The sequence below is a fragment of the Camelus bactrianus genome, chromosome 33, assembly GCF_048773025.1.
Source record: "Camelus bactrianus isolate YW-2024 breed Bactrian camel chromosome 33, ASM4877302v1, whole genome shotgun sequence".
Lineage (NCBI taxonomy): Eukaryota > Metazoa > Chordata > Mammalia > Artiodactyla > Camelidae > Camelus > Camelus bactrianus.
The window spans coordinates 13,484,887-13,507,801 of NC_133571.1; the positions used below are offsets into that span (position 1 = coordinate 13,484,887).

The following is a 22,915-nucleotide window of genomic DNA, read 5'->3' on the forward strand; positions in this document are numbered from 1 at the left end:
TTCTGCATCATTTGGAAAGTTCTCAAACGCTTGCTCTTCTCCAGGTCTACGCTGCATGGCTTTTGAGAACTGGTGTGCTGGTAAGCTAGTAATTTAGTAAATAGGCCCACCATGGCCTATTTCAAACTACCAACAGTCTGACAATTGCCTGGCAAACTTCCTGAAACTTTAACAATCAGCTCATACTATGTGGCTCCCCCATACCCCTGAATCTATGTAAGTTCTTGCTGGGGTACTGCTCAGAGATGAATGGTTACTTGATGCTGAAAATCACAAACCAGCCCCTTCCACTTTCACATGACAGCTTTCATCTCACACCAAAGTAGATATACACCAAAAAGTAGCCAGAAAGTGCAAAGAAGTTTATTACCTACAATGTGATAATGATATCAAGAGTTGCAGTGTCGACACAACATTCTAAAATGACTATAACTCAATAAAAAATGTTAAAAAAAAAAAAAAAGAGTTACAGTCTCTGTGCACGTGCCCCAGTAGTGCACCCCCTCCTACAAAACAAACAAACAAGGCAGCAAAATGCATGTTAGTAGTTGGGCACTGGGGTCAAAGCGATGGAGCTGCCTCTTCTAGCAGCAAAGTTTTGAATTGTGCAATTAAATGAAAGTCTTGGTCCACTTTCTACCGGTATTCTAACAGCACCCCTTTGGAACCATAACTAAGTGACACAAAAGAACATTCAGAGTCAAGATTTGGCTGCCAGAATTTTTTCTACACAAATTCCCTCATGAAGCACCAGAGCCCCGTTTGAGAGTGGCAGGAAACTAAAATGTTCCCCCAAGAAGCCTGAGGTAACAGCCACACGGAAACAGAAAGCATTTTATAAGTTCACATTTGGTAACAGAATTAAAAGTTCAATGCAAAAAACTCATCAAGTAACGGAACCACAAGCAAAGACTTTGGCAGCCAAAGGAAAATTCTGAAAGGCTTTTAACCCCCGCTGAAGCTTTCAGAATTAAATTCCCTTTCTAGACCAGGCTGCTCTCCATACAGTGTGATAAGAACTCATGGAGCAGTGAAAAGAAAAAAGAGAGGATAGCACCTTAGAAGATATTAAAACAGTAAGTTAAAAAAAAAAAAACAACACTTTATCTTCCTTCCATCTTTAAAGAAGCAAGGTGTCCAAACACTGCTTTGTGCTCCTTTAAAGAAGAAAAAAGCTGTAACCCAGACCTCAATGTAAGGGATGAAGAAGATAACTGACAGCAGCCTTAAGACGGTGCTGTGGCCACAAGCCGATGAAGGAGACTAAATGATCAACCTGCTCTGCTACCCTGAAGGATTCTACTGTTCAGTCATTCAAAAAGGAAGGGACTGGGTCAAACCACGATCAAGGCTATGAAATAACACGAGTAAGTATTCACATAGCACCATTTACCTAAAGTGACAAACATATCCCACTGGATTAATCCTCATCACATGCCTGAAAGGAAATTACAAGAAAACCCAGACAAAACTGGTTCTTCATTTACTGGGATGGGGCTTTACCTGGGTTCTCGTAACATCACCTCTTAGAGAAATGAGGACCCACAAAAAGTCTAGCTCACAATTAGATCTCTATCTTCCAAGTCCTAGAGCCCAAATTATTTACTCTCATTGCTCCAGTTGTCTTCCTCTCTGTGCTGAGGTGTCAGATTGTCTCACTAGATTGGCCCCAGACAGCCACATACTTAACAAAAAGCCCAAGACTATGAGATTTAACCACTGTTAATGTAAACTGTCAATCGTGCCTTTGCTGCTTCTTCCGTATTTGACCAGAGATAAACCATAACATCTATTAACCAGACTCTTTAACCAGACTCTTCAATCTAAGGATTATGTTAACAAAAGAGGCCAGACCAAACCTATGAGACAGAACTAATAACCCAAATTTTTAAAAACAGATCTTGGCAAAAATATAAAAGTGATTTTTTTATAGCATACAGTATATTATGCTATAATATGGAAATCTCCTGAGCCACCTAGCAAAGAAGGGTGGAAAGGGAACATCCTGTTGAGAAATCAAAGACAGGAGGGGAGGATAATTTCTGTCTCTCATCATTAAGAAGTAAACTCTGTTACAGAAGACTACACAGTCACCTGTTCCTGACATGGCATACATATTTCCTAATGGCTTACAGAAAACCCCAGGCAAATTAAAATTTGAACTAAGTTGCTGTAGCAGAATGGAGGAAGTTGATAGAAGGTATCATGAGAACAGAAGGAGGAAGTATAGGTGATGCACACCCTCACTTCCTTATCTCAAATATTATGCAAAGACAGTTTGTAAATACCTTAATTTGGTCATATTTGGCACATTTTAGAAATCAAAAAGCTTTGAAGAATAACACAGGTTAAAAGATGATTTCATTGCAAATAACTGATAAAACATTCTACACATCCCCACTAAAAATCTTTTGAAGAGTTTTTCTCGCCTCGCTGATCTGAAAAACCGAGAAGAAAACCATAACTCAGTCAGCCCTAAGAAAGTAAAACTACAGACTGCACCTACCTAGTAAGACAAAAGAAAGGCATCCTTCTACCTTATCATTTCTTTTCTTAATTGTAAACTGATGGCACTTTAATACTTCAAAACCCCAGTCAGAACAAACCACTGACTCCTGATCCTACCAACTCTAAAAATATTGGGGTTATACACTCCAAGCCACCCAAACACATTGGATGATAAGAATTAAACCAATGAGTATATGCTGTATGCTAACTCACAGATGAAAATCATAGAATTCGTATCCCAAACAAACATTTTATCTGGGAGCACATCAGGAAGCCCCAAGCTTCATTTCATTTGTATATATATATATATATATATAGAGAGAGAGAGAGAGAGAGAGAGAGGGAGGGGTGGGGGGAGAGAGAGAGAGGCATCAGCAGTGTGGCCAACATCTAGGATTCTCCCTTTAAATAAATGGACGAAAACATGTAATACATTCAAGAGCAAAGGCAAAACAAAAGGCATCTTCCTGTATAGGACAAGAAATTCTTCATTCAATTAGAGTATAAGTTATTAAAAGGGGTAGTTACAAGTCTCTTCTGAGAGTTTTTGAGCAGTTTATAAATACAAAAAGAACATTTCTTCAATAAATTAATGACTCCTAAAGTCTTTACTGGTGACTTCCAGAATCCTCCATCACTACTGTCCAGTCCAGCTCCACTTCTCTGAGAGGCTTTAGCTGCCAGTGGAACAGGCTGTTTTCTGTTACTAGGTGACTCTTCGTATGTCATGCAGACTTTCATCAATATGTCTCTTCATAATCTGAATCCTGGTGGGGGAAGAACAGTAGTTGTGGTATATGTAGTAAGTATAATGCCACAGTCAGAATTTAGGCAGAGACCACACGTTAGGATCCCCCAAATGGAACTCGGCTAGGGCGACATCAACAGTGAAATGGCACTGACTCCACTCACTTAAATTCCCATGAAGCATCACAGGACCTCAATAAAATTGGTGTCTGTTGGGCTAATTTCTGCTTCGAAACCCTAAGGGTTCCCTTCTCCTTGGTGAGTATTTTTTCGAATGTCAACACACATGAAAAGGTGCCCGCAGCAAAGTGTGCAGGATTGTAGCTAGTTTAGGCTAGGAGTCAGTCTACCTCTGGGTCCCAATCCCAGCACCACCCCTTGTTGGCTTTGTGACCTTGAACATAGTTACTTAACTTCTCTAAAGCTCAGCTTCCATCAGTGTGCCTGGCACTTCGTAAGCCATCATTCAAGATTACCTACTATTACTATTATCTGTATCCTTCTTTTCACTATTTGAGCTTGTATTCATTGCTCCTAACCTCAGCTGGACCATTAGTACCACCTGGCGTATGACATTTCTCTAGCCCATTCATCCTCCTATTCTCCTAGAGGACTATTTTCATATCTTTCTCTCTTTCTCCAAACCTCCAGCACTTCCTTCACGTTATTCTTAGTGATGACCTTGCTTTCTCCCATCACTGGGAACAGAGAAAAAGTCAGTAGGGAACTTCCACAAGCTCCCATCACGGTGCTCACCTGCTCACCTGCATCCGAGCCCATCTACCTGGCCTTCCTCACTCTTCTTATGGATACACTCTCACTGCCTTTATCTAAGGCCGACATCTCCACTGATGCACTAGATCCTGACATCACTCCAGCAATCCTCCCCCTCTCCTGTAGCGTCAATTTTTCCTTTTCTACTGGATCATTGCCATCAGCAAACAAATGTACTATAATTTCTCTCGTCTTAAAAAGAAAAGGAATGCTTGACACACTCCTCCCTCCACCTATTGCCCTATTTCTCTGCATCCCTCCACAGCAAAACTCATGGAAAGTGTTGTTTACACCCACTCTCACCAATATATCTCTTCGTGTTCTTTCTTGACCCTACTTCAGTCAGGCTTTCAGCCCCACTATTCCACTGAAGCTGCTTTTGTCAAGGCCACCAATGACCTCCCCATTAGCAGATCATCCAATAATCAATCCTTAGCTATGGGGGAGGGTATAGCTCAAGTGGTAGAGCCCATGCTTAGCATGCACGAGGTCCTGGGTTCAATCCCCAGTATCTCCTTTAAAAATAAATTAAAATCTAATTACCTCCCCGACTCCGCCAAATAAAGTAATACAATAATAAATCCTTAGCTTTCATCTTACTTGACCTGATTCATCAAAAACTGACATATTTAAGCACTTACTTTTCCTTTAAATACTTTCTTCACTTGTCTCCCCAGTTATGGAACTCTCCTGGTTTTCCTCCCACCTCACTGAACATCCCTTCTCAGCCTCCTTTGCTAATTCCACTTCATCACCCCATCTACCAACCTTGGGGCGCTCCAGGGCTCAGTCCTTTGAGTCCTTCTCTACCTACACTCATTCCTCAGGTGGAAATATCTCTACCAGCCTCTATATACTAATGACTCCTAAATTTCTGTCTCCCTTCTAGAACTCTCTTCTGACTCCACATCCACATAATCAATTGCTGCCTCCACAGGAGGTTTAATAAATATTTCAGATTTAATATATCCAAACTCAGTTCCTGATCTTTCCCCTGAAACTTGTTCCACCCACAGACTTGTTCATATTAGAAAAAGGTAACTCTATTCTACCAGTTGCTCAAGTCAAGAGCCTTGAAATTATCCTTAACTCCTCTCATTCTTTCACATATACATGCAACTCATCAGGAAATCCTTCTGACTTTATCTGCAAATTATACACAGAAAACAACCACTTCCCACCACCTCCACCACCACCTCCCTGGTTCAAACCAATATTATCTTCTCTCATCTGCATTATTGCTAAAGTCTCTTTAACAGGCTCTCTGTTTCTGTCATGGTCCCTTACCACCTATTCTCAACACAGAAGCTAGAATGATTCTTTTAAAACATACATCAGTTCATAGCATTCTCTTCTCGAAAACCACCAGTGGATTCTATTTCATTAAGAATAAAATCTGGGTCATTACAATCACTGTAATGTTCTATAAGATATGACACTGTCTCTCAGAAGAAATACTATTCTTTGCCTTGCTCACTTCATTCCTGCCACACTGGCTTCCATGCTGTTCCTAGAACATGCCAATCATGGCCCCTCCTCAGTCTTTGCACCTACCTCCTCCGCCCAGTGTGCTCCTCCATGAGAGCCGTATCGCTTGCTTCTACGTGTAGGTGTTTCCTCAAATATCATTTCAGTAAGGGTGTCCTCAACCACCCTATTTAGTATCATACCCTCTTATCCAGCCATTCCATCTAATTTTGCTATTTTATTGTTTCTTTATAGTATTAAGCACTAACTGATATATTATATATTTTACTAATTGTAAAGAGATTTAGTTAGTTATTGTTTGAACCCTAATTTAAGAGAAGGTGACATTTCAAATGCGTTGGAAGATGAGAGTCTTCCAGGCATGGAAAGAATGTAATTTCTTTGAGGGCAGGGATTTTTGTCAGTTTTGTCCACTGCTGTTTCCTAAGTACCTAAAATTGTAGCTGGTAAATGTTAGATGCATGCTCAAAAATAACTGTTGAATAAATCAGTATCTGAAATGTAGACAATAATATTATGAACATTAGCTCATTTCAAGTTATCAAAATATTCAAATCCCAAAGGGTTGGTATTAGACCCCATCGACTGGCACTATCAATCTTTCTCTTGTCTTTTCTATAATACTCAAGTACAGGAAAGAAAAAGAAACAAAGAACGCTGCGATGAGTAACTGGGCTGAGGTCATCTGAGCTGGGCAGTAAGCACAAAGAAGGCTCAAGTTTAAACCCTGAAATGACAGGTACGCTTTATATCAGATCATAAGTTGCTTCTGACTCTTTTCCAACTGTACCACATCAGAGAGTCTTCTCCTCCTCCCAGGATCCTTGGACAACCACACAAGCCTGCCAGTCACAGGAAGTGCTCAGACGGGAGAGATGACAGTCTCTAGAAATCTAAACCAAAACTCAAGCCTATCAACATGGGTGTTTCTTTCCTTTTTTTTTTTTTTTTTTTTTTTTTTTTTTTTTGAGTAAAGGGAGCTTTATTTAGAGAGATACATACTGCATAGAGTGTAGGCTGTTTCAGAAGGCAAGAGAAAGGCCACGAGGTGTGAGAGTTGGGTGCTGGTTAAAGTAAAAGTAGGTACACACTCCATAGACAGAATGCGGGCCACCTCTGAAGAGGGAGCTAGAGAGGTGGCCAAGAGGCAGGATGTCCCCAGTTTTTATGGGCTTCAAGCCTCCAAGTGGGAGGACTATTCCAGCTGCCCTGGGGAAGGGACTGGGATTCCCAGGAATTTGATCACTGCCCACTCTTTGACCTTCTATGGTTAGCCTTGGGATTGTCATGGCGCCTGTGGGCATGTTATTTATCATGCTAATATGTTACAGTGAGCATACAATGAAGCTCAAGGTCTACTAGAATTCAAACCTCCCGCCACCTCAATCCTCAAGGCCTAGTAGGAGTTGAATCTTCCACGGTTTTAGTGTTAATTTATGTCATTCCCTGAATGGCTGTGCCCTGCCCCCTTCCCTCCTGTCTCATTCCCCCATCAGAGATTTTACTCCCATAATCTTATGGGGGTGCAGAGGGAACATGGGTATTTCTTATCGACAAAACAATCAAGTCATTTAAAAGTTATATCACTCTACTTCCCTGGAAAAAATGGAGGTTCAGCAGAAAAGCTCAATTCAGGGCTTTGGGTCCAGCCAGTCCAGGTCTCCTAGTGTGACGTTAGCAGCACAGGACACTCCTCTTTCAGGATGTTCCCTGTGAGTCAGCAGAGGCTGCTCTATACCATCCCCTTCCTGAACCTAAGGATATTACTCTATGTCCATGAAACAGAAAATAAAATAATGCTTAGAATTGGTAAGGGTCCCCTGAGACCAAAAGGCTTTGGGAGAAGACCTTGGATCAAACACGCTTTAGATCTAACTGCATAGGCGCTGCTGCCTCTGAGGGCAAAGGATCCCCTTAATTAAGTAGGAAAATGAAATGTGAACAGCAAACAGAAGAAATGGCGTGAACTCACCAGGCACTCTGCACAGCGGACACAAAGCTTAGCCATGCAGTCATTCTCCTCCTCTTGGTCAGTGCTGCAGAGAGAGGGCAAGATAAATGTGAACAATCACCATCCTTGGTAGAGGAGAGCAGTTAAGAAGACGACGTTGAAGTCAGACAGGTCTGGTTTTAAATTCCAGTTCTGCCGCTTACACTAGCAGGATGACTGGACAAATTACTTAAGATCCAGAAGCTGTTTCCTCATCTCCAGAATGCAGGTATTACCAGCTACACTTAAAGGAGTGAATACAAACAAGCACACGTAAAACACATACCACAGAGCCTGGCACATAGTAAGTGCTTCAATAAACAGGAGCTATTCACATTCGTAACCATGGCTAAGGCATTGTGCTGGGCTGGGGGTGAAGGCAGAAATAAAACACAGTCCCTTGAAGAGCTCACAATTTCATGGGTGAGAGATCTGCTAAAACCTATCAAGTACATTATAATACAATGTGATAAATGTTTTCATAGAGTTAAGGTCAAACTGCTGTGGGCAGCAAGGAGAAGCAAGTGATCAGTTTTCCCTGGAAGACTCAAGGAAACTCAAGAGAAAGGGACATTTCAGCAGGATCTTGGAAGATAAGGAAGCACTTTCCAGGCAAACAAGGGAAGGAGTAAAGGGATTCCAGGTGAGAGAAAAGCACATGGAACATTTTTTTTTAAAGCTCTAAGTGAATGCAGTATGTTTGCAGGAGGAAATAACTTACTGTGGAGTGAATGAGAAGAAATGACAAGAAACAGTGTGACTTAGGGTCAGATCATAAGGGGTCTTGTTAGACCATGCTTAGAGATAGGCATTTTAGTATTTCTACCAAGAGCTCTTTGCCTTTTTGGGGGGCCACAGATTCCTTATAAAGGGCATTCTCTCTCCCATTAAATAAATGTGCCCTGAGCGCACATACACACACATACGGATTTTTAGACTCTTTCAAGGTAAGACTTCTCTTCCCAGGTTAAGAGCCCCTAATACATGCAATGGAGAATCAGCAGGGTTTTATGGATACTTTTATTACCTTTTTTTCTTTTTTTAGTGGATTTGTTCTTAGGGAAAATACTAGATCATACCTGCTTCACTGGCAATATGATGTTTGATACATGCTTTTGATAACCACAATCCAGTCAGCCCCTTTGGAGCATCTGCTGACCAAGAACAGTTCTCGCTTAATTTAAACTGTTTTGCCCTCCATGGCTGTTCTGAAAGCCTCTCTCACTGCTCAGGCATTTCTGTCAGGAGACTTCAGATGGGTGTCAAAACAAGAAAGGGGGGGAGAGGGAGGAACTAACTTGTTGGAATTTTCCACTCAGTTTGAAGGAATGCGATAGTCCCTTCAGAATTCATATTCAGAACCACAGCACTGTCCAATCTCATTTCCAAAAAGAGAGACTAGGACCATACAATCAACCCCTCCATCTCTCTCTCCAAATTAATATCCACAAGTTTCCCTTTCAGCAGAATTAAACTGAGCCTGCAAGAAAGGAAGACATGGATACATGGGTCTGGGTACTCTGTGGATGCAGAGCTCACAAAGCAGGGCTCTGAGGAGGACTGACTGCTCAGGGCTCCAGCTGGACTTACTCATCTGAAACCTCAATAGACGACTTCTTATAGCCAGACCTGCTTCTCTTCTTCAGCCCCGCAGACTTCCTCCCCATTCTCACCAGCAGCAGAACCACCACCACAGCTGAGGGAATGAAGACCAGAATGGAAAGTAGGGCCACGGAGGAGAGCATGGTGCCAAAACCTGGAGGAGGAAAAAGAGAAGGTAAAAGAGAGGGACACACAAAGTGCTTCCTTTGACATGACATAGGTTTTACTTTTGCTCTTACATTTCTTCTAATTACAAATGGGGGTAAATTCATTGTAGAAATGGTGGGAAATACACAAAAGTACAAAGAATTCAAATTTACCCATAATCCCACTACCTAGGATCAACACGTCAGTATCTACCCATTCACTCTTCCTTCTAGGAGTATGTGGATTGTGAGCCTGAATACAGGGAGGAGAGTATATTTTTAGAAGTATGGATCGTATTTTACACAGTATTTCTGATCTCTTTTGTTACTTACTATATGATAAATATTTGCCAACAATAGCCCTTCCAGGTGTGTTTTTAATGGCTGTATAGTATTCTACCATATTGAAACTTACTGAATTAATCTTTTAATGCTGGACATTCAAGTTGTTTTCAATTCTTTGCTTCAGTGAGTTATATAATGATGATCATCCTTGTATGTAAATATTCATATTTAGCTCTATTTTTAAGATAAAATTTTTAAATGAATTACTAGATCAAAGGGTATATATACTTCTAAGGTCTTTCAGAAAAACTACACCAGTTTCTACTCCTGCTAACAGTATGAGTGTGCCCATGTCTCTGAAACCTGTGTTATTGTCTTAAAAAAATAAAGAAAGAGAAAGGGGAGGAGGAAAGAGACAGACCAAAAAAAAAAAAAAAAAAAAAGATTTAAGCAATGACAAGGTATCTATAACAAACCAGAAATGCAGTTCTGTATCTCTCAGTCTTTGGTTCAAATCCAAATAAGGACTAGAATGATCAGTCAATAGTGACCATGGAATAATGTAGAAAAAAAGGTCAGTCCTTAACCCACTCTCCTCCTGTTTCACACTAAAAGGAAACAGCTTTGCAGCATAAAAGAAATGTGCTGCCTCCATTTTTAGAAGAGGTACCTTTTCAAGACACAGATAAGAACACAGTCTCATAACTGAGGGTATGAACATATTAGGGAAACCAGAATGACTTATATTTCACACAGATAGCAACCCTCCATTTATTCAAGGGTTTGCCATACATTCCGCAAGACCTCTGGTCACCTGAAATTAAAACTAAAAGGATAATGGAGAAAATATGACAATATTTGAAGAAAACTTTAGTTTGCAAAATAAATCTTAAAATATTCATCCTAAACCTTTAATGAAAAAGAATATAAAAATGAATATATGTATGTATGTGTATATATGCATGACTGGGACATTGTGGTGTACACCAGAAATTGACACATTGTAATTAACTGTACTTCAATTTTAAAAAATTCATCCTAAAAGACAATTCAAGATGACAGAATGTTCCAATGACCAACTGGCTTACAAAGATAGGTAGCTTTGCTAATCACTGATCTCCCCACAAACCACCACAGTAGTCACAGAGCACTCGCTGCAGAAGAAGGTTGGTGGCAGTTAGCTTACCCCTTTCTGTGACTGTCAGCTCTGTCACCGGAATGTTATGGTGCACATCTGGGGGATTCTTCACAGCACAGCTGAATGTCCCATTGTCCTTTATGGTAGGGTTGCTTATGCTTATGGACGCATCCCCTTTGTACACATCTCCAACCCAGGAAATTCGATCCCGAAATGTGCCTGCTGTGGTTGGGTACTGGAAAGACTGATAATGAAAAATCTAAGAAAGCAACACCATGAGAAAAAGTTAATTTGGAAAATGCAATGAAAGTGTAAAGCTAAGTAGATTCAAAATAAAATCCGAATGTATAATGGGCTGTCTCAGATAGACAATTTTTTTATGCTTTGTTCACCTCTATCCTATAGCTTAAAAGACAAGTTAATAAAACTTATCAGAAAAAGGTATGATGAAAGAATCCTGGGATCCTAACCATCGAACCTCTTCTAAATTCTCCAGAAAGTCCTAAAGTTGTCATTGTCAACCAGGGGCAATTTTGCCCTCCAGGAGATATTCGGCAATATCAGGAGATATTTTTGGTAGTCACGAGTGGGGAGAGTGCTACTGGCACATAGCGGGTAGAGGCCAGGGATATTGCTAAAAATCCTATGAGGCATAGGATAGCCCCCCACAACAAAGAATTACCTGGCTCAAAATGCCAAAAGTGCCAAAGCCGGGAAACTCTCTTCTAAAGTGGCATCTACTTTTCATATAGTACTTTATAATATACAAATGATTTCTATATATTTACTCATTTGAGCCTCACAACAATACTGAATTATACATGGGGCAGGTAGAAAGGGAAACAAGGTCAAAAACAGAAAATTAGGGAGGACGGTATAGCTCACGTGGTAGAGCGCATGCTTAGCATACACAAGGTCCTGGACTCAATCCCCAGTACCTCTTCTAAAATAAATAAATAAGTATAAACCTAATTACCTCCCCCCTAAAAAAAAAAAAAAAAAGTCAAATGAGTTACTTAAAGACACACAGCTAATAAGTAAGAAATGGGATATTTTTGTTTATTCTCAAAATCACCAGAGACTATAACATAAGCTTCTCTCTGGTTACATACATACCTTGGCAATTAATGAAAACCCCAAGTCAGGTGCATGATGGGTACTCAATGAATATATGTTGAATTAAAAAGATGCTGTTTCAGATTGGTGCTCAGATACTCCATCACCAAAAGCACCTAATTGTATCTGGTGGTAGGCAGGTACTCCAATACAATAGGGTCCTCCTCCTATGCAAGATTCAAGGCTTTCCTCCTTCTTTGCTTACTTGGTGCCTCCTCATTTAGGAACCCAGGCATTCATAAACACTGAACTGCCCAATTTTGAAGAGCAACTTTCCTGAGAAGATGCTGAACCACTTATTGGCTCATTTGTTCAATGCATTCATTTAACAAATATTTACCACACACCTACTGTGTGTTAGGCACTGTGTTAAGCAAAGTGATACAGTGGGAGCCAGACAGGCACAGCCTCTGCTCTCGTGGAATTTACTAGCTAGTGGGAAATACAGATATTAATAAATAATAAAATGTGTAATGAGTTTTCCAAAGAGGGAGGTAAAGAATGCCCATCACTATTTATCAACATCAATATAAAAGGGTTTGAAACTCTTTTATTGACCAAAGCCTGCAGTGCATCTTCAAGATTAATTCAACCTGTAAATTCCAAGTTAAATTAGTGATACTCAAATCCTGCTAACTGACTAGTCTGACAGAACCCTGACTGACCACATAACTGCAACAACATGTTATGTGACTTTAAGGGTCCACTAATTCCAACTTGGGTGAGTTTGCTGATTTCCTGACTAGCCTTACAGAGAACAGCAGCATACAAGAGCTGCTGTTCACATTGAAGGTTTCTGACCCAAGAAGACAACTATTGTTTGCTCTTTCCTACTTTTAAAAAGGAAGAGCCATTTAAAGCCAGCCATAGTTTCCTGACCACTCAAAATAAAGTCTAAAGAAAAAGGGACCACAAATACAGCCTCGATTCCTTCCCTGGAGCCACCTCCAGGGGCACAACTGGAGCTCCTACAGTAGCAACTTGTGGATACTACATGTCACTCAACAATGGCTCCTAAAACAAAATTCAACACTTACACATTAAAATCAAAGAGAAAGGACACAGAATAAACAAATTGAGGATACTTTCAAAAATACAATCTCGTGTACCACTACGACATTCACATTCTTGATAAAAATCTATCCTGACTCAGGATATTGCTGGAAGCACACAGAGAAAAGGTGTTTTTTTTAATAGCACAGCAAGCTTCAATTAGACACCCACAATGGGATTTGAGCCATAAATGTGTTTCATATGTGTGAATAAAGTATATTGCTTCTAATACTGCAAGACCGTCTGTCACCAACAGCATCTGCCATCAACATAAGGTGCCACCACTTCCTTCGAAGGGAGCTATATAAATCAATGCAGATGTTTATACACTGGGAGAAGATGCCAAGATCAACCTGCAGAGGACCGATATGCAAGCAGATACACCCAGTGAAGCAACTTCACGTGACAGGAAAGGAGCAGCTTTAAGAGAAAGGATGTCTATGACTGGGACCTACAGAATTTTTCTGTCCAACAGCCCTGGAGGTACCCTTTTTCAGTACATCAAATCTGAAACCCAAGCTATGAAGCCATCAAAAAGAAACAACAAAGGGGAAACAAAACTAAACCACATTTCCTCTTGAGTCTGACAGGTTTTTTTTTTTTTCCTATAGCTTATTTACAAGATTCTTACATAGAAGAAAAAGCCCTATGTGACCAAATCATGTTATATGGGGTAGAAGCTCATCTCTTTCTTTGTAATAGAAGCTCATCGTCTATTCTAAGTTGAGAAGGTCTAAGGTGTGCCTGTGATCTTAGGATAAAAGGATTCCAGAGCTGTTAACCACAGAAGGTTCAGAGAAATACCCTTAAAAGTGTACACTTACTGATTCTGTGCGACTGCTGCTCGGAGGTCGATATGTCCAGTCTATGGTGAGTTTGTCAGTGACAGATGAAGTCGACTTGAAGGTGCATTTCAACTTGATGTTTTCTCCAACATACCCCCGGACATGGGCATCCGCTTTAATCTCCAGGGAAAGGACGATGTAAATACCTAATCAAAGCAAGCTCAAACATTTAAAATGTGTTCATTTGGGTGTAATATATAGCTGTGAGTGAAACAATACAGTGACACTATTTATCATTTTGGGGGCTCTCATCAAAAAGCCATAGCAGTAAATATCTCTTCAGGCAAGCCCAAAAGGGTAAGGAGCAAGATACCTGCATTAATTTTTGTCATTTTACAATGTTAAATCACAGAATGAATGCTTGGGTAAAAATTTTAAACCTGGTCACACCAGCATTTTTTCAAATACAGACCTGTGGTTAAATTACTTACAACCAAGTAGGTCAGCCCACAGCAGGCTACTCACTCCCTTGACACACTTACGCTCCAGGAATATGGCAACTGTTGTGATCCGAGGGATTTAACCCCAAGTATAGCAGAGCTGAAACCTGAAGCTATCACTGCCTCAACCATGAGCAAAATCAGAGTAGGAAACAAGAATAAGAATTTTTTTCAAAGAATTTTATACATCTACCCCAAGGTCCCACCTAGTTCTGATTTTCCCTTTCTTAAAGCTGGTTAGTGATTCACACATCCATTCAAAGTAAATAATGGGGAGGAAAAAAATTATTAAATTTATAATTTAAGGCATTCTAAAATGTAAAAATAAGACATCCTTTTAAACTCTCTTCCTATTTCCAAAAACACCTGACATACCCAACTTTGACACCCCATCTCCCCAGAAAGAGCTGACACTTTCTTCTGACCAACCAATCTCCTCTGCTTTCAGAGAACAGTGAGTAGAAATTTATCTTCAACGAGGGAGCCATTTTTTGGGAAAGTAAGCCACCAGCCCTTTGGTTTTCCTGCTTCCTTCTCCACCTCATTGAGCCATGATTCATCTGGGAGGCCAAAGACAAACAGAGCAGCAAGGCTTCAGAAGAAAGCAAATCCACACACCATCCTGAAAACCAGAAGAACCTCTGGTTGAGATAGGATGCAAATCCCAGCCCTATCACTTGCTGATTCTGTGGTCTTCGCAAGTTTACTCGCTTTTTTCATTTTCTCATCATGGTAGGAATGACAATAATGACACTTACCTTAGAAGGTCACTGTGAGGAATCAATGAATTAAAGCATGTACCACATTAAGAAGCCTACCTAACCCAGAGCAAGTGCTCGATGCACACTCGATAGCTTCATCACCGTTACTGCCACCTCTTTAGTTCTGCCCATACTTTCTCAATCTTTCCAATCACAGACACACTTATGAGTCAACAGTTCCACCTGCCTTTACCTCTGCTGCTTTGAATCATGTTTCTTGCTCCTGTCTAGACAATCTAGTCTGTTCACATTCCTCTTAAAAGGAGGAGACCAAGGCTAAGCTCACAAATCTACTAAGAATCTGACCCATCCCAAAGATGAGGATTACTTCTGGTTCATCCAAAACATCCTCTCTGACTTTGCTATGCTAAACTTGTCATTCCTTCCATGTCTTTGCAAATGCTGTTCCTCAGCCTGGAAAGTCTTCATCCCTCAACCCCTACTCTCTCCCAAGGCCTCACTTCTGACCCACCTTATTCATGACTCAACATGCAGCTCTAAAAACTAGAAAGCAGAAACTAATGGATAATCTACACTCTTCCCACACCCTCTACATCTTTTGTCCTAAAACATAAGTATCTCAGAGAGATTTTCAAGTATGGATTTAGAATTAGACAGACTTGGATTTGAGTTCTAGTCCAACTACTTTCTAGCTGTGAGAACTTGATCATAGTTACCTAACCTGTTCGTGCTTTAATTTCCTCACTTGGTAAGCAGGAATAATAAAAAGACCTATTTCATTGGGTCACTGTGAGGATCTAAGAAGATTAAAGAAGGTTATACACAAAATTCTCAGCAAAGCACCTGAAATTGAAACTTTCAATAAATGTTAGCTATTATCATTAAAATGAATGCCACAAGTATTCAAAAAACCTTCAGTAATTCCCTACTGGTCTATAAAATAAAATCCAAATAGTAACAATCTGGCCTCCAACTTCTGCTATTCCACCCACCTACATCCATCCCATCCCCTTCATCATGCCCAGAATGTCCTGCCATTTCTCAGATTTACTATGTCCTTCATGCTACTGTGACTTTCTTTGAGCACACATATCATTGCTTGCACTCAATCTGTAAAGACTATTTCCTCCATTAAATGGAAGTACCTTGAGGGTAAAATTCAGAGGGAGGGGAGCAGGCAGAGAGAGACTGAAAGAAAGAGATGGACATGTCACCAAAAGTTCTAGTATAGGAACAAAGTGTGTTTATTAGCCACGCACTCTCTTCCTATCCCCACTTTTACAGTATTTGCAATATTCTTAAGTCCCCTAGACACCTACCTTTCCATTGTACTGATTTAGGCAAAGCTCAGCCCTAGATGATCACTTCTAGATTGCAGCTAGTACGCTGAAGGAGAAAAATCACGCAACTGCACAGATAGTTCCATAAGAAACTCATGAATCCTACCCACAGCTGAGCCCTTGACGAGGCATGATGACACTTTAACTGGCCTAGGTCAGCTCCTCTGTCTGACTCCTCAAACTTGCCATTCTCTTTTATCCTCTGTGCAACCTACAAACCCCCATTCTAGAAGAAAATGTCTCCTCTTCTTCAAGAAAGCTGAGGCCAAACAAACTACTTAGTCACAAATCTTCCAGCATGTGCACCTGTCCTTACCTCCAATCTGAGAGGGTGTGGTGTTCCTTATTCTATGCAAGGTTAAGTCCTCTTTCTCTGCCTGGATCCCTCCCTTCCAAACCCTGCTCCAGAAAAAAAAGAACAAACAAATAACTCTCTCTGCTATCTTCAACGTCTCCCTTTCAAGAGTGGCTCTTTCTCCCCCTCCCACCTCTAAACACACAGAAGTCTCTCCCATCCATAAAAACAAATAAATAACAATAAAACAACACAATAAGAAATTTTCCTAACCCTGTAAGCCTACTCATTACCAGCTACTGCCCTCTCTTTCCTTTCTAAGCCAAGTTTGTGAAAGAGTTGTCTATATCTGATGTCTCCCTTTCCTTTCTTCCCATCCACTTCTGGACCCTTACAGCATAATCTGGACTCCACTAACACTTCTGGTAAAGGGCACAATGTCTTAAAATTGCAATATCCAGTGGATAAAAACTCCAATAGGCAATTTTCTGATAAGCACTATGAAGAAAAGACAAAGAGGGTGGTTATGAAAACTGTACTTGTTATAGTAGGGGAGCACGGAGTGGTTAATGAAAGCTTCCCTGAAAAAGGTACTTTCGAGCTGAGTTCTGAAGGAAGAGTAACAAGGTGAGGAGAAGGGGAGTATTCTGGGCAGAAGATACAGCATATGCAAAGGTCCTATGCCAGAAAGGAGAACAGTTAGTCAAGGAACTGAAAGAAAGGCAGTAAGGCAGCAAAACAAAGAGCAAGAGAGAGAAGAAGAAGATAGCTAGGAGGTAAGCAGAAATTAGCTCATGCAGGACCTTAGAGATTTGAGTTCTCATTCTTAGAATAACGGGAAGCCATGGAAAATACTTAAGTGTGAGACTGAGTGAGAAGAGACATGATGAAGTCTGAATTTTTCAAACATCACTCTAGAGAAGACACTTAGGAGGAGTCAAGAGTAAATACAAGATTACTCACAAGGCTACTACAATAGTCACATGAGAAGCTTGAACTAAGTTGGTGGCAGTGGACCTGGAGAAACTAGGAAGACAACAGTTAACAAGGTAAAATCAGCAAGAATTGTAATAGATCATATGTTGACTATTAATGAAAGAGAGGTATCGAGAATGACTCCCAGGCTTCTGACTTGGCAATACCACTGACACAGGGAAGACTAGAAAAGTACCAGGGTTGGCAGGGAAGAATGTGAATTTGATTTTGGATAAGTCTAAGGTACCTTTGAGATATCCAAGGAATAATCTCAAGGGGGCAGTTGGTTTAGGGCAGGGGTCAGCAAACTATGGCCCACAACATCTTGTTATAAATAAAGTTTTATTAAAACACAGCCAACTTCATTTATTTATGTATTGTCTAGGGCTCCTTTGTGCTACTCCAGCCAAGCTGAATAGTTACAACATAAATTATGTGACCCACAAAGCCTAAAATATTAATTCTCTGGCCCTTTATAAAAGTTTGTGAACCCTAGTTTATAGCAAAGAAGAAATATGGATTAGTGTTATAAATCAGAATCTCACTAATCTCCCTCCAACCAATTCTCCATTCTGATGTGTTACACACACACATTCACATCTCTGATAGTTCCTATCTTTCTAAGGCTCCTCCTTTCCTACCCATTCCTTAAACACTGATGTTTCTTAAAGTTCCACCCTGAGCCCACAGGCCTTCTTTCAATATGTTCTCCTTGGACAATCCTATCCACTTCTATAGATTTCACAACCACTAATAAGCTAATAACTCCCCAATCTATATTACTGGCTATGATATGCTTCTGAATGTCCAAATATTACTTGAATATCACCACCACAAAACCTCAAATTGAAGGTAATGAACACTCGTTTGTTACCCACTCCATATCCATTCCCCTCATCTCCTTTCCTAACAACACGCAGATTTTCTGTGGATATCTACCCTTTCCCACATAGCCCATGAGCTTGGATGCCGATGCCTTTGCCAAGGAAACAGAAGGCACAATCAGCTAAGATTTTGAAAAGTGTATGGACCACTTTTCAAAGGGACTTTTCTCAGGGTCAAGAAAGCCAACAAAGGCACAAAGCCTTTACCACCCCAGGACTGAAGGGGCAAAGGGAGGAAATGGTGCAGCCTGGTAAGAACTGGAGCTCTGGGCCACTTGACAGAAGCTGTAGCCATAGAGGAACATAGCTGCTACAGACCATGGCACCATGAGGGGGAAGGGGCAAGGAAGAAATATCCTGATGTCTTTCTCCTGCCCTTCGGTCTCCTGCCAATGCCTTCCATTGACCAAACCAAACTGGAAGTCAGAGGAAGAGAGCCTGGATGATGCAGTTTAAGGGTCAGCTCTCCAGAGAGTAGGGAAGAACAGAGAAGTGAATGGGTCTGGTGGGAGAGGAGCAAACTAAGCATAACTAGTAACTGACCCTATACCCAGCTCCAGGGGCCTGGTGGGGCGGTGGGGAGGCTGACTCAGATTGGCCTAAACCAATCATTACATCCAGAGGTATGCTGGTAAATAGCTAAAAATAGAAAACCCAAGTATGTAGACTTTGACCATTTCTGCAGTGCAAGTACTCCCACCATGGTTAATTTCTATAATTACTGAATTACAGTAAGTACACCTTTAACAAAGTGACCTACTAGCAACTTCTTCCTTGTTAACGTATTTGAACTCCACATTCATGAGCATAATTTTGCCACAAAGTTATCAACATGTAAAGTCACCTTTCTGAAATCTAAACACTGGATAAGCAGGTCTCAAGTGTATAGTTACAGAAACGTAACCGTAACATCCATGGATAAACTAAATAAATCTGTACTACTAGTCCACACATCAGGATGTTAGTCCCCTCTGGAAGAGAAGGGACAGTGACTGAAAGGAGGCATAAAGGAAGTTTTTGGAATGCCAGTAACAGTCTATATTCTGAGTTGGATGCTGGATACCCAGGTGTGTTCAGTTGCTGAAAATTTATTGAGCTGTACACTTATGACATGTGCACTTCTCTCTGTATATATTTTACTGAAATTTAAAGTATTCTAAAGTCAATAGATATAAAATAACTTGTCTCCTCCACTCAAAAATAAGAAAAAAAAAATACCAATCCAATGTTACATTCATTCAGAAACTTTCATCCTAGGCCTAATGTGCTAATGAATATTTATCTCTTCACCTGAGTGAAAAAGCATCTCACCAGGTAAAAACAGCCAACTGTGGAAATACTCACAATAATTAAAAACATTTTTAATTTGAGAGGAAAACAAGAAAATCACATTTAAGCATGAGTAAATACATACACGGAAGAAGTGGGGAAAAAAGGCAAAAACTCCCAATTTTAAACACCCAAGTTTCCAAAATACAAATCTAGCAACCTTTGATTCACAAAACTGCATACTTAAATGGAAAAGAGAAAAGTGTCAGAGCCCTAGGCTGGCCAACCTACTGTTTCTACATACTTAGACAACTAATAGAGCAGGTCCATATTTGTTACTTAGGGAAAATTCAAGCTAATAATTTAGTGGGTCCTAAATTTGAAGAAATAAGGCAAATAAAAACTGGTATGAAACCAAAGCCTATTACCTAAGAGATTAAAAACAAAAGACCCCCCAAAAATGAACCCTGAAAATACGCTAAGTGAAAAAAGCTAGTCACATAAGAACACATGATTGTGTTTATGTGAAATGTCCAGAACAGGCGAATCCACAGCACTCGAAGGTAAACTGGTGTTTGCCAGAGGCAGGGGGAAGGGAAGAATAAGGAGTAACTGCTGATGGCTATGGAGTTTCTCTTTGGTGTGATGAAAATGTTCTAAAATTGATTGTGGTAATAACTGCCTAACTGTGAATATACTAAAAACCGTAGAATGGTACACTTTAAATGTGTAAATTGTTTGGCATGTGAACTGTATCTCAATAAGGCTGGTTTTTTAAAAGGCAAAAGATAAATCAACAAGTACATATAGATCATAAACTCAACTTGTAATGTTTGAATTATTTGATGTGTTGAATTGATGGATGTTTTTTCAATGTGAAATGACATCAAGTTTATGAAATCACCCACCATTTCTAGAATATTTTTTCAAATAGGACAATATTTAAACATTTCTGTGTCTGTGTCTGTGAGCAAGAGAGAGGGAGGGAGAGAAGGGAGAGGGGAAACTAGGATTATTTGGAGTGACAACAGATGGGCCTAAATAGTATATTGCAAAATAATTATCCAAAAAACTGGATACTGTGATGACGCAGGCAGCTGGGAGATCAGGGAGTGTGCTGGCAGCATGAATATTAGTCATCAAATAAATAAAAACTCCCCAGCCTTACTTGCTGAGATTTAGAACACCTGAAACCTTTATGTTACAGGTCCCCTTCAGAAATTCCCATTACCCACAGGGAAAATTTATTAAGTTAACAATTCACTCTGATGCTAGCTCTACTAACATGCAGATTTCCTGGGGAAGACAGACAGACAGACAGACAGACAGACACAGACACACAGACACACACACACACACACACACACACACACACACACGAAATAACTACACCCTAAAATGAAGGTAATTAGGTTGACTGAAATGTGTGCAACTTGGAAACTGCATCAAAACAAAACTTTCCCAAATTTTAAGAATATGTCATAGTGAGAATACTGCACTCCCGATATCCATTAACAGATTAAAATTTTAACAGAATTGATATGCCCGTCCTTCTATTTTTTCTAAGCAGTTGCTTTTCCTCAACAAATATGTCTCTATTGTAAAGAAATTAAAGCATATCCTTTCTGTGACTAATAAAAGTTTTACTTCAGAGGCCCTGACAACCACCTACAAAAAAATAAAATTACCAACAGTCAATTTACTTTACCAAAATTACTGGGACAAACTACTGAAGACCAGAGCTGTCCTTTTCTAATCAGGATATACAGCCCACAAAACCACAGCCCAGTCAACCACTGATAACTCATCACAACAGCGGGTACCCCCAAAGCCAGAGCCCTTTGTGATTTATATCAAGTCGTGCCATCACCACAATACAGTCCAAGTCACGCAAGGGTGGTGGAGCTCCCAGGGGCTCAGGAAAGTACGAACAAGGTACCAACTCCCCTCAGGTGGGTGGAGATTACGAGAAAACAAAACCCGCCCCAAGCCCTCTGGCTTCCTTCCTTCCCAGAAGCGTTGTGGGGGCTTTTCGGAGACCCCCACCGGAACCGGAAAAGCGACCATCTTCCCTAAACACCCCCGGCCGGAAGTGTGGCCGAGCCCGCCGGCGCACTCACCCTGGAAGAACAGGACGCCCAGCAGTGGGCACAGAGCGCAGCCATGGCTTCCAGCCGCCCCGCTCTGCTGCATCCCGACAGCTCTCCAGATGCTTGCACACCTGTTTACAGCTCCCGGTAACCACACAGGTAATGCCGGAAGTGACGCAAGGGCGGGAGGCCGCGAGACCTAAAATGGCGATTCGAGTTGCCATAGCAACGTGGCTTCTTTCCAGAACCGCACCTGGGTTTGCTCACGTTAATTCCTCGGTTCTTTAACTCTCAGGTAAGAGTGCATTTTTCTCCTTCTCTCGAAAATGAAGTCGACAAACGTTGGAGAATATACTAATTATTTTTTATGGAATTCTGCAGGATTAAGTAGTCTTGATCCTTTGACTCCAAGCCGGAAGTCTTTTTTTACTCCCTAGGAATTAATTTTTTTGAACATTCTCAGAATAGATTTCTATCAATTTAGACTTAACACGGACGTAGGAGATCGTACAGGATCAGACAGTAAATAGATAAATATGGGCATTTTGTGCCTCAAGACTGTTTGGTTCATACTATGTTTTTTTGGTTTTTTTTTTTTTTTGTATGTGTAGCATCCAACTCAGTACCTACCAAAACTGAGTGTTTATTAAACTGCTGTTGACAGTGGCAATGGTGAAATCATTACAAAAAGAAACTGAGATTTATGTCTCTTTTGGTTGGAAAAGATAAGAAAATGTTTTCACAGTGCTTGAAGTGTAATGAAGAGATGGTATCACATCCTTCTAAAAAAGAGTTGGATTGGTATCCTAATTCGTTAGTCAGCCTATTCTCTTGCAATCTACCCATATGTAATGAAAGCAGAAGAGGAACAAAAGTATACTTCAGCTTTGGGCAAGTTAATAACTTAATTTTTCAATGCCCATTCCTTTACTAGACTTGAAAGCTAGTAGTTTTTATTATTAAGAAGGTAGTGCAAGAGTATCAAATGAAATAGGTGATACTTTTCCTTATGAAGAGTATGCAAACTAGTTCGTTTTGCCCAATTCCCAGTTATTGTGGAAATCCATATAGATGTATTTATCCAGGAGAAACCAACTCTATCCATTAGTGACGTCCAAGCTGCCTCCAAGAAAATTTTTCAGTAGAGATCAAATATATTTCCATCTGTTTCTGTTACTTGCTATGTAAAATATTTAGATTTGCATATA

At 40.4% G+C, this 22,915-nt stretch overlaps 1 protein-coding gene across 1 annotated transcript; it reads right to left on the reverse strand.

Moving 5' to 3' along the window:
- Nucleotides 1-341: 341 nt before the first annotated feature.
- Nucleotides 342-22,778, reverse strand: MPZL3 (myelin protein zero like 3). Its single transcript, XM_010953475.3, has 6 exons — nt 21,738-22,778; nt 13,672-13,838; nt 10,727-10,937; nt 9,098-9,263; nt 7,490-7,553; nt 342-3,275 (listed from the first exon to the last, which is right to left on the reverse strand). Exons 1-6 carry the CDS (start codon nt 21,808-21,810, stop codon nt 3,249-3,251), a joined length of 708 nt encoding a protein of 235 aa, XP_010951777.1. The 5' UTR covers nt 21,811-22,778; the 3' UTR covers nt 342-3,248.
- Nucleotides 22,779-22,915: the final 137 nt, after the last annotated feature.